The 18,251-nt window shown below is 42.8% G+C and overlaps 1 protein-coding gene across 3 annotated transcripts in view; it reads right to left on the reverse strand.

The window, feature by feature from the left end:
* si:dkeyp-23e4.3 (rho GTPase-activating protein 7) overlaps positions 1-18,251 on the reverse strand; it is a 155,010-nt gene that overhangs the window by 58,434 nt on the left and 78,325 nt on the right. For 2 of the 3 annotated variants that reach the window (XM_032534586.1, XM_032534587.1), the window contains exons 2-8: positions 6,764-6,835; positions 6,490-6,571; positions 5,993-6,056; positions 4,336-4,955; positions 3,440-3,653; positions 1,658-2,083; positions 155-501 (exon numbers count right to left, since the gene is read on the reverse strand). In XM_032534586.1, the coding sequence (XP_032390477.1) occupies positions 155-501; positions 1,658-2,083; positions 3,440-3,653; positions 4,336-4,955; positions 5,993-6,056; positions 6,490-6,571; positions 6,764-6,835 (1,825 nt within the window). The remainder of the gene's footprint in view (positions 1-154; positions 502-1,657; positions 2,084-3,439; positions 3,654-4,335; positions 4,956-5,992; positions 6,057-6,489; positions 6,572-6,763; positions 6,836-18,251) is intronic. The other variant, XM_032534588.1, reaches the window with a different exon arrangement.

The following is an 18,251-nucleotide window of genomic DNA, read 5'->3' on the forward strand; positions in this document are numbered from 1 at the left end:
AAACCCAGACTCTACTTGCAGCGGCCCCCAAGTAAATTGAGTTTGAGACCCCTGACTTTGAGTTATATTGCTTGGGAAAAATGATATGCTCTATATATAAATCTTGATTTAATTGCAGTTTTCATTACTTGCATTTTACTTTAAGCTTTCTCACCTCTTCCTGGGTTGTGGTGATCTGGTCTTTGGCTCCTCTTCGTTCACAGTTATCTCCTTATTGCTCTGTACCTCCTCCTCCTCTTCCTCTTCCGTCTCCTCCGGATGCTGCACGTCCAGGTGGATGTCGCTGGGGGAGGAGGGGCAGGGGGAGGCGGCTGATGAGCTGTTACCAGGCGAGTCTTGGGAGAAGGGAGAGGATGGCAAGGAGGAGGAGGAACCTCTCTGACTGTCGTCCTCGGATAGATTTTCGGACCAGGTGGAGACGAGTTGTTGGAGGTCGCCGATCCTCTCCAGAACGCTGTCCAGAGCCGAGAAAACATCTTCACCTGCCAACAATCGGCTCATCTAGGAGGACGAAGAAGAAAAAATAGGCCTTAGTGGTCCCCTAATACTGTATCTGAAGTCTCTTTTATATAGACCTTAGTGGTCCCTAATACTGTATCTGAAGTCTCTTTATATAGCCCTTAGTGGTCCCTAATATTGTATCGAAGTCTCTTTCATATAGACCTAGTGGTCCCCTAATACTGTATCTGAGTCTCTTTTATATAGACCTTGGTGGTCCCTAATACTGTATCTGATTCTCTTTATATAGACCTTAGTGGTCCCCTAATACTGTATCGGAAGTCTCTTTATATAGACCTTGGTGGTCCCTAATACTGTACCTGAACTCTCTTTTATATAGACCTTAGTGGTCCCCTAATACGGTATCGGAAGTCTCTTATATAGACCTTAGTGGTCCCTAATACTGTATCTGAAGTCTTTTTATTTAGACCTTAGTGGTCCCCAATACTGTATCTGAGTCTCTTTTATATAGACCTTAGGGGTCCCTATACCGTATCTGAAGTCTCTTTTTATAGACCTTAGTGGTCCCTAATACCGTATCTGAAGTCTCTTTTATATAGACCTTAGTGGTCCCCTAATACTGCATCTGAAGTCTCTTTCCTAAAATCCAGCCTTGGTGCAGAATTCCAGCCACTAGAGCCAGTCCCACAATGAGCTTTCCTTAGGATGGGCCATTTCTGTGTCTGTAACTTTTGAGACGGAGAGGGGGGGGGGGCAAGGTGCATGGCCTTCGTTTGAAAGCCATGGCATCGCTCTCTCTCTCATGAGTGTGCCAAATTCTCTGGGCGGGCAAGGCAGAGAAAGAGGAGATAACCTTTAATAAAAGGTAGACATTCATTCTCATTAGTTTTCTTTACTTTAAGCATTGATTTTGTTTGGATGAACCTTCATATTGGCAGGTAACCGCTCTAGCACTGAGCCACAGCCACAGCCCAACACCAAAGGAGTAACCCTCTTTGGAACTGTGCCATAATAATGCAACCTTAAACCGTAAATTTAAACATTTAATTATTTTTTCTCTTTACCTATACTTGTGTGTTTGTTTATCTTTAGAGTGTCATGTGCTATTCCCCCTATCCCTTGGTGCTGCAACAGTGTGAAATCCCTATTGTGAGACTAACAAGGGATATTGAATCTTGAATATTTAATCTGGACCCACCTCCGACTCCTCACCCATCCGTTCTGCGTCGCTGCCACTTCCTCCGCTGCCACCTTCGCTTTCCGACAGCTGCAGGTCGTCGGGCACGTTGTCGTAGACACTCATCCGATGATCCAGCACCTGAAGCGGACCGGGGACTGCGACGTCACAGGGAGAAGAAGACGACGAGGGGTCCTGGTCACCAGTGGCCAGAGATGACGTGCCACGGGGACAGTGGTCTTGCTTTCCGCGGTAACCGTGGAAGCTCCCGGTCCTCCAGTTGACTGAGGTGTTGTCGATGATGGGGGACAGGAGGGCGTGTTTGTGTGCGAGAGAGGTGGGGAAGGTCCCTGGTTTGTGTCCGTGGGGGATCTGGAAGACCAGACCCACGCTGCTGCAGCTGCTGCTGCTGCTGTTGTTGTTGTTGTTGATCTGGTTCCTGTAGTCCTAAGAGGGTGAACAGACGGATGAGACAATTACAAAGTGACAAAAACAAAGAAAAGGGCTGGGTACCAAATTCAGGACTATTTAGGCACCCACCGAATTGCCTCTGAAGTATCGAGTATCAAAAAATATGTCATCATTAAATACCCAATTTCAATATCTGAGGAGTAAATCTTATCAGCGTCAGTGAGCCAGTCAGCATTCAGCATTCTTCTACTAAGACCTAATGATGTCTGTGATTGATATTACATGTCATAGAGTAATAAAGGAAAAGCTTTACGCTCAGCAGAGACGGGGCTCACGTAAATAAAAATAAATTAAAAGATTTGTGCCTTTATGTGTGAAATCATATATTTTTGAATGAGAATGATACCCAGAAAATAGTATCAGTGAAAAAAAGAGGGGGAAATCATTAGCTTAATTTATCTAATATCATTCAAAATGTCCATCTACTGTACGGAGATTAAAATACTAATAAGAAAAAAAAAAAAAAAAAAAAAAAAAAAATCAAACGTGACTAAAATGTGAACAAATGTAAAAAAAAAAAAAAAAAGTGAAACAATTGCCCAGCAAAGTGACAAAAATGTTTAAAAAAAGTGACAAATGTTTGGAAAAAAAAAAGCTTAAAAAATTTGGGATAAAACACACAAATTTCAAAAGGCTCAGAAAAAGTCGACCAACGTTGAAAAAGTGACTAAAACATTGTGGGAAAGACAGAAAAGAGTAGAAAACGACGACCAAAACGTTGATAAAAGGTTTTTCCATTTCAAATTTTGACTCAGAAAAACTAAAATTTGTAAAAGTAGGCGGGAAGAGTGTTAAACTAGGCCTGTATCAAGGCTTAAATCTACACAAGATAAGGTATTTTGGTATGAAAACCACTTTTTATTTATCCTTATTTAATTATCCTGTATAATAATTACTTTGTGGAATCTGTAGCAAAGCAAATTACTTGAAAATCGATTGGCAATACAGTGAGAAATCATGATATGAACGGCAACTATTTTATAATAAATTTTAATCGTTAGTTAACCCTCATGTTTTCCTTGGGTCAAACTGACCCATTTTTAGTTCATTTTTCAGTTTTTTTGGTCACAAAAAACAGGCCATTGAAATTAGCACTGAAAATGTCGACATTAAAAATAACAAAAAACATTAAGAAAAGCACCCACAACATTGAAAAGGTGACAAAAATGTTGGAAAAAGCGATAATAATTTCAAAAAAAAAAGCAACCAAAATGGGTTTTTTTTCCATGGTTGACGGGAAGACAACACAAGGGTTAAATTAGTTCTTGCAGTCTTAGAGATTAGATAAAGCTTATAAGAATAACACTAATTGAACCATTCTCTTGGACCAACCTGTGTTCCCGTGTGGTTCTGGTTGTTCCGGGTCGTTGCACCAACAACCCCGACCCCGCTGTTGGAGCGTTTGCAGTTGGCCCTGACCCGGGCCACCGGGCTGGGCGTGCTGACGGTGCTGCTACTCTCTGATTGGCTGTTACTGCTGCTGCTGCTGATGGTGCGAGGAGACGAGGGCAAGGAAGACTCCCGGCTGTTGGGTCGACCCTGCAGGCTGGACACATTCAGGGAGGTGAAACTCTAGACCGGCACTGGGAAAGACCCGATACTGCAGTGGTGGAAGAAGGATTCAGATCCTTCACTTAGGTCTAAGTACAAGTACTAGTACCCCACTGGGGTGTTCATGGTTGCGATTGGTGTGTTTTGTATGTTGTTAAATAACAATAACAAATTGCTAATCATATAAAAAAATCTATTATTTAAATTATAGATTTTTTAATGTTAATTGAAATGAATTGTAATGTTGAATTTTGTCTTGAGTGAAATCTTGATACAATATAACAAAATCCTGGGATGTTTTTGATTATTTCATAATTTCATCAAGACATTTCTTAATGCAAAAATCGAGTGAGAAAAAAAATACATACAACCCAGAATATGGGTTGTATTTTTCCAACCCATTTTAGGTTGTTTTACCCAAACAACATGATCATTTAAAAAAATTGTTGGGTGGAAAATATAACCCAACATGCTGGGTCAAAGCCATAACCCAACCCCGCTGGGTCAGAACAACCCAGCGATGGATCGGTCCATATTTGACCCAGCACTGGGTTACCAGTATAACCCAAGTTGGGTTATTTTTAACCCAGCAGTTTTAAGAGTGTAATATCGTTATCGCGATATTCAACAACGTCGTCACATATATTTCCCCATATCGTGCAGCCCACAATCCTCACCTTGATGGGCCGTGCAGCCTCTCCATCCTCTCCCTCCTCTCATGGTCCTGGACCTGGACCGGCCCGTTGCCAACGTGCTGGGGCCGACTCCCGCCGTGAGCAGAGGCGAGAAGGCCACTCGTTCCCCTCAGCCTCAGTTTCTCCATCTTCCTCAGCAGACTGGTGCCCTTCTTCCTAGGTGGTTTGTCCGGGAAGCAGCCCTCGGCCTCCAGACTCACGGTGGACGATCCTCCACCGCTTCCACCGGGTGATGGGGGTCCACTAAACGAGGCTTCCAGAGAAGGCGTCTTGTTGGTGGAGGAGCAGCGGGAGGAGCTCGTGCTGGCCTCCTGATTGTCCGGGTTGCTGGGGACAGTTGCGGTCGTGCTTTCGGCGTCATCTCCGGGACTCTTACGGTGCCCGTTGTGGCCTTCGCTCTCAGTGCTGCTGGAGCTGTGGATGGAGCAGACATCGTGGCGGTCGGCGACCTCGCACAGAGACAGATCCCGGGGTCCGGTGGGGCTGTCAGACAAGCGAAGGACGTCCACCGTGGAGTCGAGGCGCCGCCATCGCCGCGTCCGCCTGTCGTAGGTCCAGTTGGGGCTGATGGCGCAGAAGTCTTCTTCATTACAGTCGTCTCCCTGAGGGAAGAAAGAGGGTTCAGACTAGGGCTGGGTACTGAATTCAATACTTTTTTGGCCCCGACCAAATTGCCTAAAGCAGGGGGCTTCAACGTTAGGCCAACGACCCCTTAGCTGAAAATGAAACAGAGCAGGGGTCTCCGTCTCTTTTAAATTGCTATTGAAAAAAAAAGTATGGTTTATGAAGCAGTATTGAAGTCACAGTATTGGTATCAGAACCAGTATCTACATTTGTTTAAAGAGATCCCGTCCTAGTGCAGACGCACAGACAAGAGCACACAAAAATCTGGATGTGGCACACAAATATTCAAACAGAATACGCGCTGACACGCAGAGGAGAGACATGTAGGCGTGCACAACAATCTGCAAACAGCAGACATGCACTCAGACACACACAGAGGCCGACGGTTTACACAGGCACACAGAGTCTTCAATCATTTAATACAAGCGTGAACATGATTAATCATCTCCGAGTGCTCTTCAAGTTGTCCTAGTTTGAAGAAATCTAATCAAGTTGTTTGTTTATCCAGTTGCCATTTACAAAGAAAAAAAATAACAATAGCAAATTTAGTAGGGAATTTGTTTCCAAGGCAGCCTAAGCATTCAAATCACATACATAGACGTAAAGGAGGAGAGAGAGGGGCATGACATGCAGCAAAAGGCCGCAGGTCGGAGTTGAACCCAGGCCCCCTGCTACGAGGAGTACACCTCTATATATGGGCGCCCTCTCTAACAACTGAGCTATCCGGGCGCCCCACTAAAGGCATTGTTGATTCATGTGTCTAAAACTAAAATCAGCATTGCTTCTATGTAACTGCAGCTTCTGTTCTACTCCTGGACTTAACTTACTCCTAGAAAAAGGCACGGTTAAAAAGAAGGAGGAGGAGGAGGAGGAGGACTGATCATTTGATATCAGTCAAAGTCAAGTGATGCTTAACGAGGAGATTTCATGGTGGGACACTCCCCGCGGCTCCAGCCGCTTCGTTACGAGAGCCCCGCTGCGTTTGAGTTTCTCTGTGTTTGCTCTCGACACTCACCCTGCGTTTTGATCTCCGGGGCTCCAGCCTCATTTCCACGCATTTGTTTAAAGTGCTTAATCTCCTGAAAGAGAAAGGGGGGGAGATGAGAGTGGATGGTGGGTTGGGTCTGGCAGTGTAACATAACAACAGTGACCTGCTCTGCATATTATTTCTAATTCATTTCTTATACGGATGCAACCAGGTGAACTAGGGCTTACGTTTCAAAAAGCAGCAGTCTCTATCAGAAAAGAAACCCTTAAAACTTCGTCGTTTTTTTATATAATGAAATCCAAAATTAAAAACCAGTGGCCTTTTAAAAGCCAGCTTGAATGCAACCAGTTTTACCCCAGTAGGATGAATCTGAAGAAAATGGCTGTGTCAAAAGTGATAATATCTATCTATCTATCTATCTATATAGATATATCTATATAGATATATCTATATAGATATATATATATATAAACTTGTGGTAATAAAAAAGCAGAGCTGTACGTGGCCCTGTACACCTGTGTTACCTGCAGAGGGAGTCGAGGGCATCTCTATCCAGGAAGTCGTGATCACGCTTCGCCCACTCGATGTCTACGGGGAACCTGCAGTCTGACACACACACACACACACACACACACACACACACACACACACACACACACACACACACACACACACACACACACACACACACACACACACACACACACACACACAGGACAAGTAAAATAAGACACTGCCTGAGATGTCGTTTGTAGCACCTTGGAGTTGTATGGATTATATTAACAGCTTCATATTTACCTTTGAATAATTGCACGTACTGAGGGAAACCGGCCGCTTGCAGCCAATCACAGGCCTCCTTGGCTTCAATCTCTGCAAACAGCAAGAACAAAAACAGCATTTTTATTCAATTATAATCGTTTCACGCTCCGCCCGCTTTAAGAGGGCAAATATTTGCCCTTAATCATTCGGCTGTTTATGAAGTTTAATTACATTTGCATGTGGGTGGGGGGGGACATTGCAAGAGAAAAATTGGAAGCACGTGCACGCTATTAATTATCTGTGACTCTTGGAAGAGGCCATTTTAATTACCGCTAATTGGCTGAGTGTTGGGATGGGAGCTTCTCTCTAAATGCTCCTCTGTACTTCTTCATGTCAATGTGGCGACCATTTTATCCAACCCAATTAAGAGCAACACGCACACACACACACACACACACACACACACACACACACACACACACGTATACCTGATAAGATGTTTGACATAATAATGCTATGGCGTACACTGATGATGAGCACACACGTAGTCACAGAAGATGACATGCCTTAATCAACACTTCAAAACCATATTAAAGACGTGCACTGCACACGCTGACACATTTAATCAATTACCCTCCACTGCAGGCGAGTGGGTTTGTGGAGACTCGGATGCAAAGAGTGGGAAAGAAAACATTCTGACGCATGTACATGTTTTGTTGATCCAGGATGTTTAAGGAGTGACTGCAATCATTTCTCAGTCAGTTAGCACAGTCTTGAAGAGGATTTGGATTTTCTCCAAATATTTGTCCACCTCATGCCTCCCTGAAATGTTAAACTTGCTCTCTCTCTCTCTCTCTCTCTCTCTCTCTCTCTCTCTCTCTCTCTCTCTCTCTCTCTCTCTCTCTCTCTCTCTCTCTCTCTCTCTCTCTCTGCATAAGAGGCCCGTCGCGGGTAGAATACTGCCAAGGGCAGTTCTTGCTTTCATATTCAGACAGCATGAAAAATGGCCGACATCAGCCTCCACTAAAGAACAGCAGTTTGCCCATGACTGATCGGGTCTTCAAACACTTCTTGTCTTGTGGTTGTGTGTGTTTTTTTTATTGTTTTACTGCCTACTTATTCACTCCAGCCGAGATGAAGGAAAGGCACCTAATTTATATTTCATTTTTTGTGACTTTTCTAAAGTTTTTCTTAAAATTCACTTGACAGTTGGATGGAAACTTGGCTTATGAAATGGTCTCGCACCAAGGGATCAGGAGAACAGTGTGTGACACAAAGCAGATGGCCCAGATATGTAAACACTGGGGGGATTCAGCAAATATGGCTATCATCAAAATGGCAGAAGGGGAAAGACAGACAGAGGAACGGGCAAGGAAAGGAGCGATTGAATTGTACAATGCAGAGGAGTTACCAGAAGTGTGTTTACCCTGACACTTCAAATGTCCTGCTTGTTAAACATCTGAGTGCAGAGCCCATTTTCCGGCGTCGCGATGGAGATGTGACATTTGAGATAGAAAAGGGATCAAGTGTGCTTGCAGAGCGGCAGTCTCACATGTCCGCCAGAGGATCTGTAAATCCAGGGATATGTGAATCTACCAGTTAGAGCCGGGGAACTAAGCGAGACCCCCACACCACTCTTTCACTGTTGACATCACTCTGAGCACTGTCCCTACCATTGCTAACACTGAAAGATAAAGACAACAGACATTCTGCAACCTTAAGGGTCAAAAGTTAAAAGCTCTTGACGCTTGAACCAGTTTTCCACTTTAAATATGTCTAATATTCTGCAACTGTGGCTCAGAGCTCACAGATGGAGCTTCTGTTTGAAGACGTTTGAGGTTACAGAAAATCGGAGTGGGGAAAGTGAATGGTTATCATTTTTTTGAATTATCTTGGGAGTCCTCGGGTGAGACATCCAAACCAAAATCACTGGAAGGCAGTTGTGGATGAAAATGGATTGAAGTTGCACTGTAGGTACAGTACAACTGAGACAGGAATGTGTTGGAAGTCAAAAGAAAGGGTCGGTCGAACCTGGATCAGAAGAGAGGGCCCCAAAACAAAAGTGTGTTTGATTTCATTTCTTAAATGCTACAAGGTGTTTGGATGTTAGCTGCACATAGGCAACTTTTAAACTTAGAGGCTTCTAAAAGGCAGCAAAACATAACCGGAACATTGTGATCACCCAAAGGTTAATCTTTATACCAAAGAGGTGAGAACAGAGAGGAACGTGTTGTGAGTCCAGTGTTCCCTACAGGGAGACAGTTTGGGTTTCTGACTTAGGATTTAATTCACCTCCTCCGTGTGGGTAGAGAAGAGTCCAATTTCTTTCACTTAAACGTTAAAGGATAACTTCTGACTGTGGCTCTCAGCCCCGAGCCCATTTCAATCAGGAGACACCTGTTACTAGATATGTACATTAGATTTATTGTACAGCTCAAATAAAATGTACATAGTCTTTGGCAATTAGACTCAATTTCATAGCATTTGAAAAAATAAAAAATGATGATAAAATGATAAAAAAAATGTTGAAAAATAGGTGACAAATGTTGGAAAAAAATTCAAATAAAGAGCAGAAGAAATCCACAAAAAACCTTGAAATAAATGACAAAACAATTGTAAAAAAGTGACAAAAACTACGTGAAATCTTAAAAAAAAAAAACACCAGGAAAAGCAACAAAAGTTTAGAAAGAAGACGACCGTCTGGACACCAACACTTTGACCCGGACTTACAGAAGTACAGAGAGCGACTCCATTGAACTACTAATACTACTAATACTTCTAATACGCACCACTTTGTGATCCGGTATCCAGATTAATATAAAACATCCATGAGTATTTTTAGTAAGTGAGAACGTGTTTGACACAGACAATCTCCTGTTGTGTGCTACATGTGTGAAGGGGAACTTCCAGTCCAACGTCTGGACCTGGTTCCTCGGACATTGTCTGGAACTCACATGAGAAACCGGTTCATTTGAATGAGACGCGGCGAAACAAAGGTGCAGTGAAAACACGCAGAGTCTTCGGCTCTCAGAGAAACAAGAAGCTACTGACAAGAAAGTAAATACATGTCTGACCAAATTAGCCCATGATTTGCAAAGCCCAGTGAGGAACAAAACCCTCCACACCTGCCAGGAACAACAATAAGCTTCATACTACTTTGTTTGGTCAGCGTCTTTGAAAGCCACATTCAGGGGCCCCTCTCTACGCAGCTCAGCGTTTACGTAAGTGATGCTATCTCCTGGGCTCCTGAGCGACCGCAGCAGGCAGTGGCCTCTTCCCTTTCCAAATGACTCTGCCTCTGAGGAAGTTGTGATTTGGCCCCTCTGGGCTCCGATAAGAGATTTGGATGTGTGATTAGGGCGGCCCGGCCCTGCTAGCGCCAGGAAGCTGGACAGCGTGTTTCTGAATGCTGAGACGTGCTCGGTGCAACGTTTGTGTTTGGGTGTTTACGCTCGTCTCTGCACCAAAACTTTGACCTGGACTTACAGAAACCCTGCTAAGGTAGGGTCATGTTGGGTTTAAAGTTTTTCTGTCAAGGCAATCCCAACACAAGAACTTCAAGATGACAATGTCTAGCTAAACGTGTAAAAGAACAACATAACATATGGATCTGAAGCCCCGTTTTGATTTATTCTCTTCTCCTTGAGGCTGATTACAGTGTGTCTTTTCTGATCAAGTCTACATTTCCTACATTATCCTCAAGAGTCTGGGTTGTTATCAGTTATCAAGTAGCAACAGTGTCTGCCTGACTGCCAGTTCAGGGATATCACTGGTTTAAAAGCCAACACATTCTCATTTTTTAGCGCGTCAAAATGTGACACTTGGGCAGGTGTCTTTGGAGTTTTTTACCGACGCAAAAAGTCTCCTTAATTTTTTATTTATGTTTATTGATCCTCAGTGGGGAAATTACAATGTACACTGTTTTGTTAGTAATCACTACACACAGGTCTGAACTACACACACATGCTCAGGACCTATTCCTGCACAAATGGAGAGATTTCAGAATGAGTGGGCTGCCAGCTGGACCAGCACCCTGAATGGTTGGGGGGGGGGGGGGGGGGGGGGGGGGGGGGGGGGGGTACAGTGCCTTGCTCAAGAGCACCTGGCAGTGCCCAGGAGGTGATCTCTCCAGCTACCAATCTACCCTCCATCTCTTGTCGATACGGGGACTTAAACCAGTCACCCTCCGGTTCCCAGCCCAACTCCCTTTGGACTGAGCCACTGCCCCCCCTAGCGTAGAATGGGAAACAAACCCACGGTCTTCTGGGTGAAAGCCCTGTGTTGTTTGACCCATCCGCTACCCCAGCCTGCCTCCTCCATTTTTTGGTCTTTAATAATATTTAATATTTGCTACTGTTGTCGCTCTTATCATACATCATCTTACAACACCATGATGGAGTTTCTGCTTTACCCGATGCATCCCATTATGACGCTAAAGGGGGATTCTTGCGTCGGTATCTGATGCTGAGAGCCATTGACCAGTTGGGAGTGAGAACGAGTTGTTAAAATTACACTCATGTCAGGACACCATGGTAGAAACATGCAAAATGTATCCCAATTTAACATATGTCTCACACTAGAACCACAACAGAATAACACATCCACGAGTTGTCCAGTCTTCATGGTAAGCCAAGTTGGCTGCAGCTTCATTTTTAACTTACATACAGTACACGGGAATGATATTCTTACCTACAGTATCTATGAAAACGTCAAGATGTCACACTGTTCCTTTAAGTGGAAGTGAATGAGAGTCAAGGCAACTCGTCCTTCTGCTATCTGACCATCTGAGTCTCACCAAATCTTCAAAAGACTAAAGCCACGCAAGCTCAGCTTTCTCCTCCCCTGTCTCACACAATCAGCCTTATTTTCTGAGCAGCCCAATATCTTCCTCCCAAAGTCCAATATTTAACCGATGTTTTCAGAGCTTTCACACCACTTTCACACCCGCACAGCTGGTGGGGGATAAAGTGCAGCCACGGCTCCGCTTGCAGTTCAGGGAGAAGCTTGAGTGTGTCTCACAGGGCTTGGAAGATGTGGTTGAAGATGAGTAGTATGTCAGCTGTCAAAACGGCAAACAATGTTTCCCTCTTCCTATTTATGTTTTCTCTGGACGGTGTTCCCCTGTCAGTCCAGTCAGATCAGCAAGGGGAAGTTTAAGATGGCTGGACCGGAGGAGCGAATACTTCAACACACACATGAGAGTGTGTGTGTGTGTGTGTGTGTGTGTGTGTGTGTGTGTGTGTGTGTACACAATGCAACATTTCTGATAAACAGTACTCAACAAATCTGCCTTAAATAATCTCAAATAACCTCTCCAGCCCAGAAAGCGTTTTAAGTAAAAAAGGAAAAATGTGTGGAACCAAGCAAGCAACCAAACGACATAGAGCTGACTGACCTGAGTTGGTTTTAGAAGCGGGAAAAAAAGGCTGCATGGTCATAAACTTCCTTAAATTAGGGCTAAACAAAACACTAAAATATGTGTTTCTGAAAACATTTCAAAATCCTATGACATGCTGCTTTTTGGATGCTTTTAAATAGACCTTAGTGGTCCCTAATACTGTATCTGAAGTCTCTTTTATATAGACCTTAGTGGTCCCTAATACTGTATCTGAAGTCTCTTTTATATAGACCTTAGTGGTCCCTAATACTGTATCTGAAGTCTCTTTATATAGACCTTAGTGGTCCCCTAATACTGTATCTGAAGTCTCTTTTATATAGACCTTAGTGGTCCCTAATACTGTATCTGAAGTCTCTTTTATATAGACCTTAGTGGTCCCTAATACTGTATCTGAAGTCTCTTTTATATAGACCTTAGTGGTCCCTAATACTGTATCTGAAGTCTCTTTATATAGACCTTAGTGGTCCCCTAATACTGTATCTGAAGTCTCTTTATATAGACCTTAGTGGTCCCTAATACTGTATCTGAAGTCTCTTTTATATAGACCTTAGTGGTCCCCTAATACTGTATCTGAAGTCTCTTTATATAGACCTTAGTGGTCCCTAATACTGTATCTGAAGTCTCTTTTATATAGACCTTAGTGGTCCCCTAATACTGTATCTGAAGTCTCTTTTATATAGACCTTAGAGGTCCCCTAATACTGTATCTGAAGTCTCTTTCCCATAATTCAGTGTTGGTGCAGAATTACAGCCCCTAGAGCCAGTCCCACAATGAGCTTTCCTTAGGATGGGCCATTTTTGTGTCTGTAGTTATAGCTAGTTATCTTTCACTGTGGGGGAAAAGTTGAGCCAGAGGGTATTACATGACAGGCCGGGAACTGCAGGTTGAATGTTTGGCCATTTGCATCAACACATCATCAGCAGGGTCAAACCAACCTGTCTCTGACAGTCTCAACCCAGCTAACGTTCCCTGTTAACGGGTGAATAATCCAACGCTTGGTGAATTCTGCTTCACAATGATAGGAAGAACCCACAAGCCAGTTATCCCTGTGGGAACTTTTTTGACCCCTCCTGCTTAAAACCCCCCAAAAAGTCAGATGGATCGTGAGCCCCCCCCCCCCCCCCCCCCCCCCCCTTTCCCGGTCTGTATTCATTTTAAAAAACCAAGATCAAGCAAGCTTTTGCTCTTCTGCTCCACTGTCTATGGGGTTGAAAGGTTAAAGTCCTTGAAGTGGATTGGCAATTACTGCGCTATGAGAGACATTTTTATATTCATGTTCCCACACACTGCCATGACTCATTATACCAGAAATAGATCTCAGGAAAAAGCTAAAGTTGCCCCTTCGTTCAACTTTCTTTTTCTTGTAAAAACAAACCTCACCTCAGCTCTGACAAACAGAAAGTAGAACAGAATAATAACAGAAGAAACAGAATTGAAAATTAGCAACATTTTCAATTGTTTTTTCCTTAAAAAGTGTAGCTAACGTGTTAAAGGGAAAGTTAACCGAACATGTAGACCTTGCCCAAAGGCTTGTCAGTGTTACATTTTGAACCAGAGACCTAGAGGTTAGGATTTCTGAAGATCTGAGGTATTTTCTGTACACAATAACATGCCACTAGCTACTGCAGACTTGAAACAGAAATTCAATGAATCCAAAAACAAGAAACACCCTCTAGAATTTAGATACTAGCCCAAAAAAAGTGACATCTGAGAACCAGATTGCACAAATTAGTCTGGAATGGTAAATGCAGTCGGTGCTTCAGTCTGCTAAATAACAGAGGACCTTAACGGATGCTGACGGACCAAGATACATTCAGAATATCATTCAGTGAGAGATATTCCACAGTTAATATGGAAAAAGGCCCCTGTGACGGGGAACCTGAAGCCTGCCTATTGTCAATGTGACATCAGAAGGGGGAGAGCTACAGCTGCTGGGGGACATCGGCGTCCGAATCAGGTTACATTCCTTTTAAGTGACAACAGCTTGGACTGGATGCAACATTTACACCTGTTGATTGTACAGAGGAGCTAGCCAAAGGACAGGTTATCACGATCATACAGGGGTCACAGGTTGATTTAAGACTACATACACATTGCTACGTTTTAACTTTGCATTCACACTACTCTGGCGTTTCCGAGCCCCTAAACCCTAAACCCAACCCCGTTCTTCTTTTCCTGCTTTCTTTTCACGATAACACGGAAAGTGGCATGTACAGGGGTGCTCATAAGTTTACATGCCCATGCTTAAGTTGACTAAAAAGAGGAATAAAAAAAAATCATCTTTTGTAAATAGATCTTAAAGTCTTAATTAAAAAAAAGAAGGAAAAAACACATTGGCATGGGATACTTTCCATAAAAGAGGTTTGAGTCTGAGTCAAGACCAAGTCCAAAGAGGTTTGAGTCTGAGTCAAGACCGAGTCCAGGACAGAATAAAGGTCTTCTGCATGACAGTATCAAGACAATCATTTTGGTATTTCACTTTAGATTAGATTAGATTCAACTTTATTGTCATTACACATGTACAGGTACAAGGCAACGAAATGCAGTTTCCCTCCAATATTATTATCAACATAATAAAGACACCTGGACTCGGTCCAGACCAAAAGCCATATTGGGCAAGACCAGTGGCCGAGATTGAGACAAGTCCGAGTCCAAATACTAGCGAGTCCGAGACAAGTCCGAGACCATAGAAAAACAGTCTTGAGTCCGGACTCGAGTCCAAGACCGGACTTGAATACCACAGCCCTGCTTTTCACTCTCAAAAAGTGGCAAGGCTGATTTCTGACTTTTGATTGGTTACATGTATTGCTTGTGTGCTTATTAATTGTGTGATTGTGTTGATTCATATTCCAGTTCAGCCCCTCGTTTAAATGATGTCATGATAAGGTGCAATACCATTTCAGTATTCTATGTTATTTGTATTCTAATGTAATATGATTTAAGACTTTGCAGGCAAATTCCATGGCTACACACACACACACACACACACACACACACACACACACACACACACACACACACACTGAGTATGGCTTGACTCATTCTCAGCTGGCAGGTATAGCAGCATTAGCTCGTACGTAGGTGGGTATGATCCTGCAGTATGATCATTCCTGCATGCTGTTGCCCTCCGTTGCTAACAACACTGTCCGACCTAGCCTCCGTGCCAGTGGAAAGATGGATTTCAGTTTGGATAAACACTCTCACATTACCGTGAAGCAAATTGGAGGAAGTACAGGGGTATTTCGTGGAAACGGACACAGTATGACACAGCCCAGCAGTGTGTCGCCGGGCAGAAAACCAGCGGTCACCAAGCCAAACCTCACTGAGAGTTGTTTTTAAAATATTCTTTACTTTCTTTAATCTTGGAGCACGTCACTTTCTGCTTTCTCCATCTAAATTTAGCTTTTCACTTCACCTGCCAATGGCTTTTTACTGTAGAATTCAACCTGCCAAAGTAGGTGTTTTTACCTGTTACAATAACAGTGTAGTGTTGTCCTACCATGACCATGCAACTTGTTGTCATCCCTTTTCTCGACGCCTTTTTCAATGTTTTTGTCGCTATTTTTGGGAAGTTCTCATCACTTTTTTTACGCGCTGTTTTTCACTACCACTGCATTCAACTTACACTTATTTTTGAATTCATGGACAATAGAACCAAATTTTTTATGATATTACACCTAATTATTTGGTAAAACAAAATGCTCAAATTCTGAATTATTTTGAAAAATAGTTAACATTGAGTGGATAATCACAGACTGTCAAAGTTTAGTGATAATACTGTTTTGAAATCAATTCATATTTTTTCAAATGCTAAATTTGTGCAAAGAACGTATAAATGAAACAATGAACAACCCATGTTATCTGTGGGTATGGGCATTTTTCTTATTGACATTTTCATGTAGAAACTTTGAAAACAACAGGAGGCAAAAATGATTAGAACTTTTCAAAAATGTCTTCCTTTCTGCAATCAGTTTAACTCTATGCCCAGAATCAGTCTGGAGACGAGATGTCTTACAAAGTAAATACAACATGTGGCCTGTAGTGAGGGAGTTAGAGGAATACATGCACTTGTCAGGACAGGAAACCCAACAGAGGAGGCACACAAAGTCACTGCTTTGCTCACTGGTCTGGGGGGGCTTAACCCTCGTGTTGTCCTTGGGTCAAATTGACCCGTTTCAATGTGTTTCATATCAAAAATATGGATTTCTTTCAAACATATTTCCCAAAAATAACATGGTTGATTTTGGGTGTTTTATTTAATCTTATACAATTTGCATCTTTTTTTTTTTTTTTTTTTTTTATGCTATCAAATCAGTATCCGGACTAAACTTTGACATCTCCACTTCTGAGATCCACTCAACATCCTCTGATCTCAACTATTAGTCAAAATAATTCATAATTTCTGCCTTTTTAAACTAAAAACGTTTGAATAATTTGATATGAAAGAGGTTAGTGGACCATGAATTCCAAGAATAAGTGTAAAACCTGTTATTAAACCAGCTCAGGTTTTTAGAAAACAGCGCCAAAAGCTGGAAAAAGTGCCAAATAAATTTAGAAAAAGTGCCAAAAACATTGAAAAAGCACCAAAAAAAAATCAATTTGGACCTGGAAGGACAAGTTCATCGTTAACGGGAAGACAACACGAGGGTTAATGGCCGAATGACTCTGCACCCGATTGGGCTAGCCCGTTATCCTCATTTTCCTCACGGTGGTTCTGGTCTCCCATCCAGGTCCAAAGCTAACATCAACATCTCTCTATGGTTAACAGCTGACCAGGGTTTTCAAAATGGCCGCCAGAAGTTTTTGTTTTCTAACGTCATGATAACCCCGCCCCCCCCAGCACCTGACGTAACCGGTTCTTATCTCTAGACCAGCGCTACGTTGGTGCTGAGTTGGAACCTGTGTTCTTGGCCCAGAACCAGGTTTATTTGTGTGGAAAAGCAAAGAACCGGTTTGATATTTGGTACTGACTTGATTTGGTACTGTGCACTATGCAGTTCTAGACTGCCAGGGGACTTCCTTCCTTCCTTCCTTCCTTCCTTCGACACACTGAGCTGTTCTCTCCTCTCCCTTTCCATTTGTGTGCATCCTGTCCCAGAAAGGCTTGTTACTGAGCTAGTCCTGAGGAGTCTACTCCCCGGAGTTCTTCTGTTTTCTTTTCGCCCAATTTCCTCGGATTATGATGGCACCAACACCTTGGTTACACCGGTTGACATGTCCATTATCTTTATTGTGACTATTTTGGCCACTGTTCATCACCCCCCCAACCGGCACCGTCAGGGACCGCCTACCAGGAGCCTGGGTCTGTCCCAGGTTTCTCCCTAAAAGGAGTTTTTCATCGCCACTGTCGCATTATGCTTGCTCTTGGGGGAACTACTTTAATTGTTGGAACTTTATAGATTATAGAGTGTAAAGTGTCTCAAGATTTTGATATTATATAAATAAAAGTTTTTTTAATATATCTATGTATATAAATATTATAAATAAAATTGAATTGAAATTTCTCCAGTTCCCAAACTATGACTTGCTAAGTCGGTCTAAAAATCAGAAACCTGAAGCTGTAATATTGTTATTTTAGCACGATTAAAACACGATTGCAGCTTTCCTTGTCATCTGCTTCACACATTTACCGACACACAACAACATGGTGAGGAAGTTATACGCTAGATGCCGTGTAAAAGGTGGTGCAACGACAAAAAACAAAAACAAAATTCAAAGACCAGGTCACAGATTTCAAAATAAAAGCATCCATTTTTGAATAATTTACATATGATTTTCATACAGGAGTGAATTACTACGCAGACATTCATTTTTTTAAAGGTCCCCTGCCTCACAAAACCGTTTTTACTTGCATTTTGATTAATAATGTGGAGGGTGGCCCACGGATGTTGTGGTTGGTGTGTGTCACTCTTGTGTGGTGTGTGTGGGTGTGTGTAGATGTGTCGTGATCGTGACAAGCATGACAACGGCCTACCTCATCCAGTGTCCCCAGCTCTACGAACCCCATGGCAGAATGAAATAAGAGGAGAAATCAGACCAATCACAACAGCTGGTCAGTGTGACGTTGTGTTGCCTGAGCTCATTAATATTCATGAGCTTGCCCAGTTGCGCTGGGTAAAGGATGCTGAT

This window comes from Etheostoma spectabile, chromosome 13 (assembly GCF_008692095.1).
Source record: "Etheostoma spectabile isolate EspeVRDwgs_2016 chromosome 13, UIUC_Espe_1.0, whole genome shotgun sequence".
Taxonomy (NCBI): domain Eukaryota; kingdom Metazoa; phylum Chordata; class Actinopteri; order Perciformes; family Percidae; genus Etheostoma; species Etheostoma spectabile.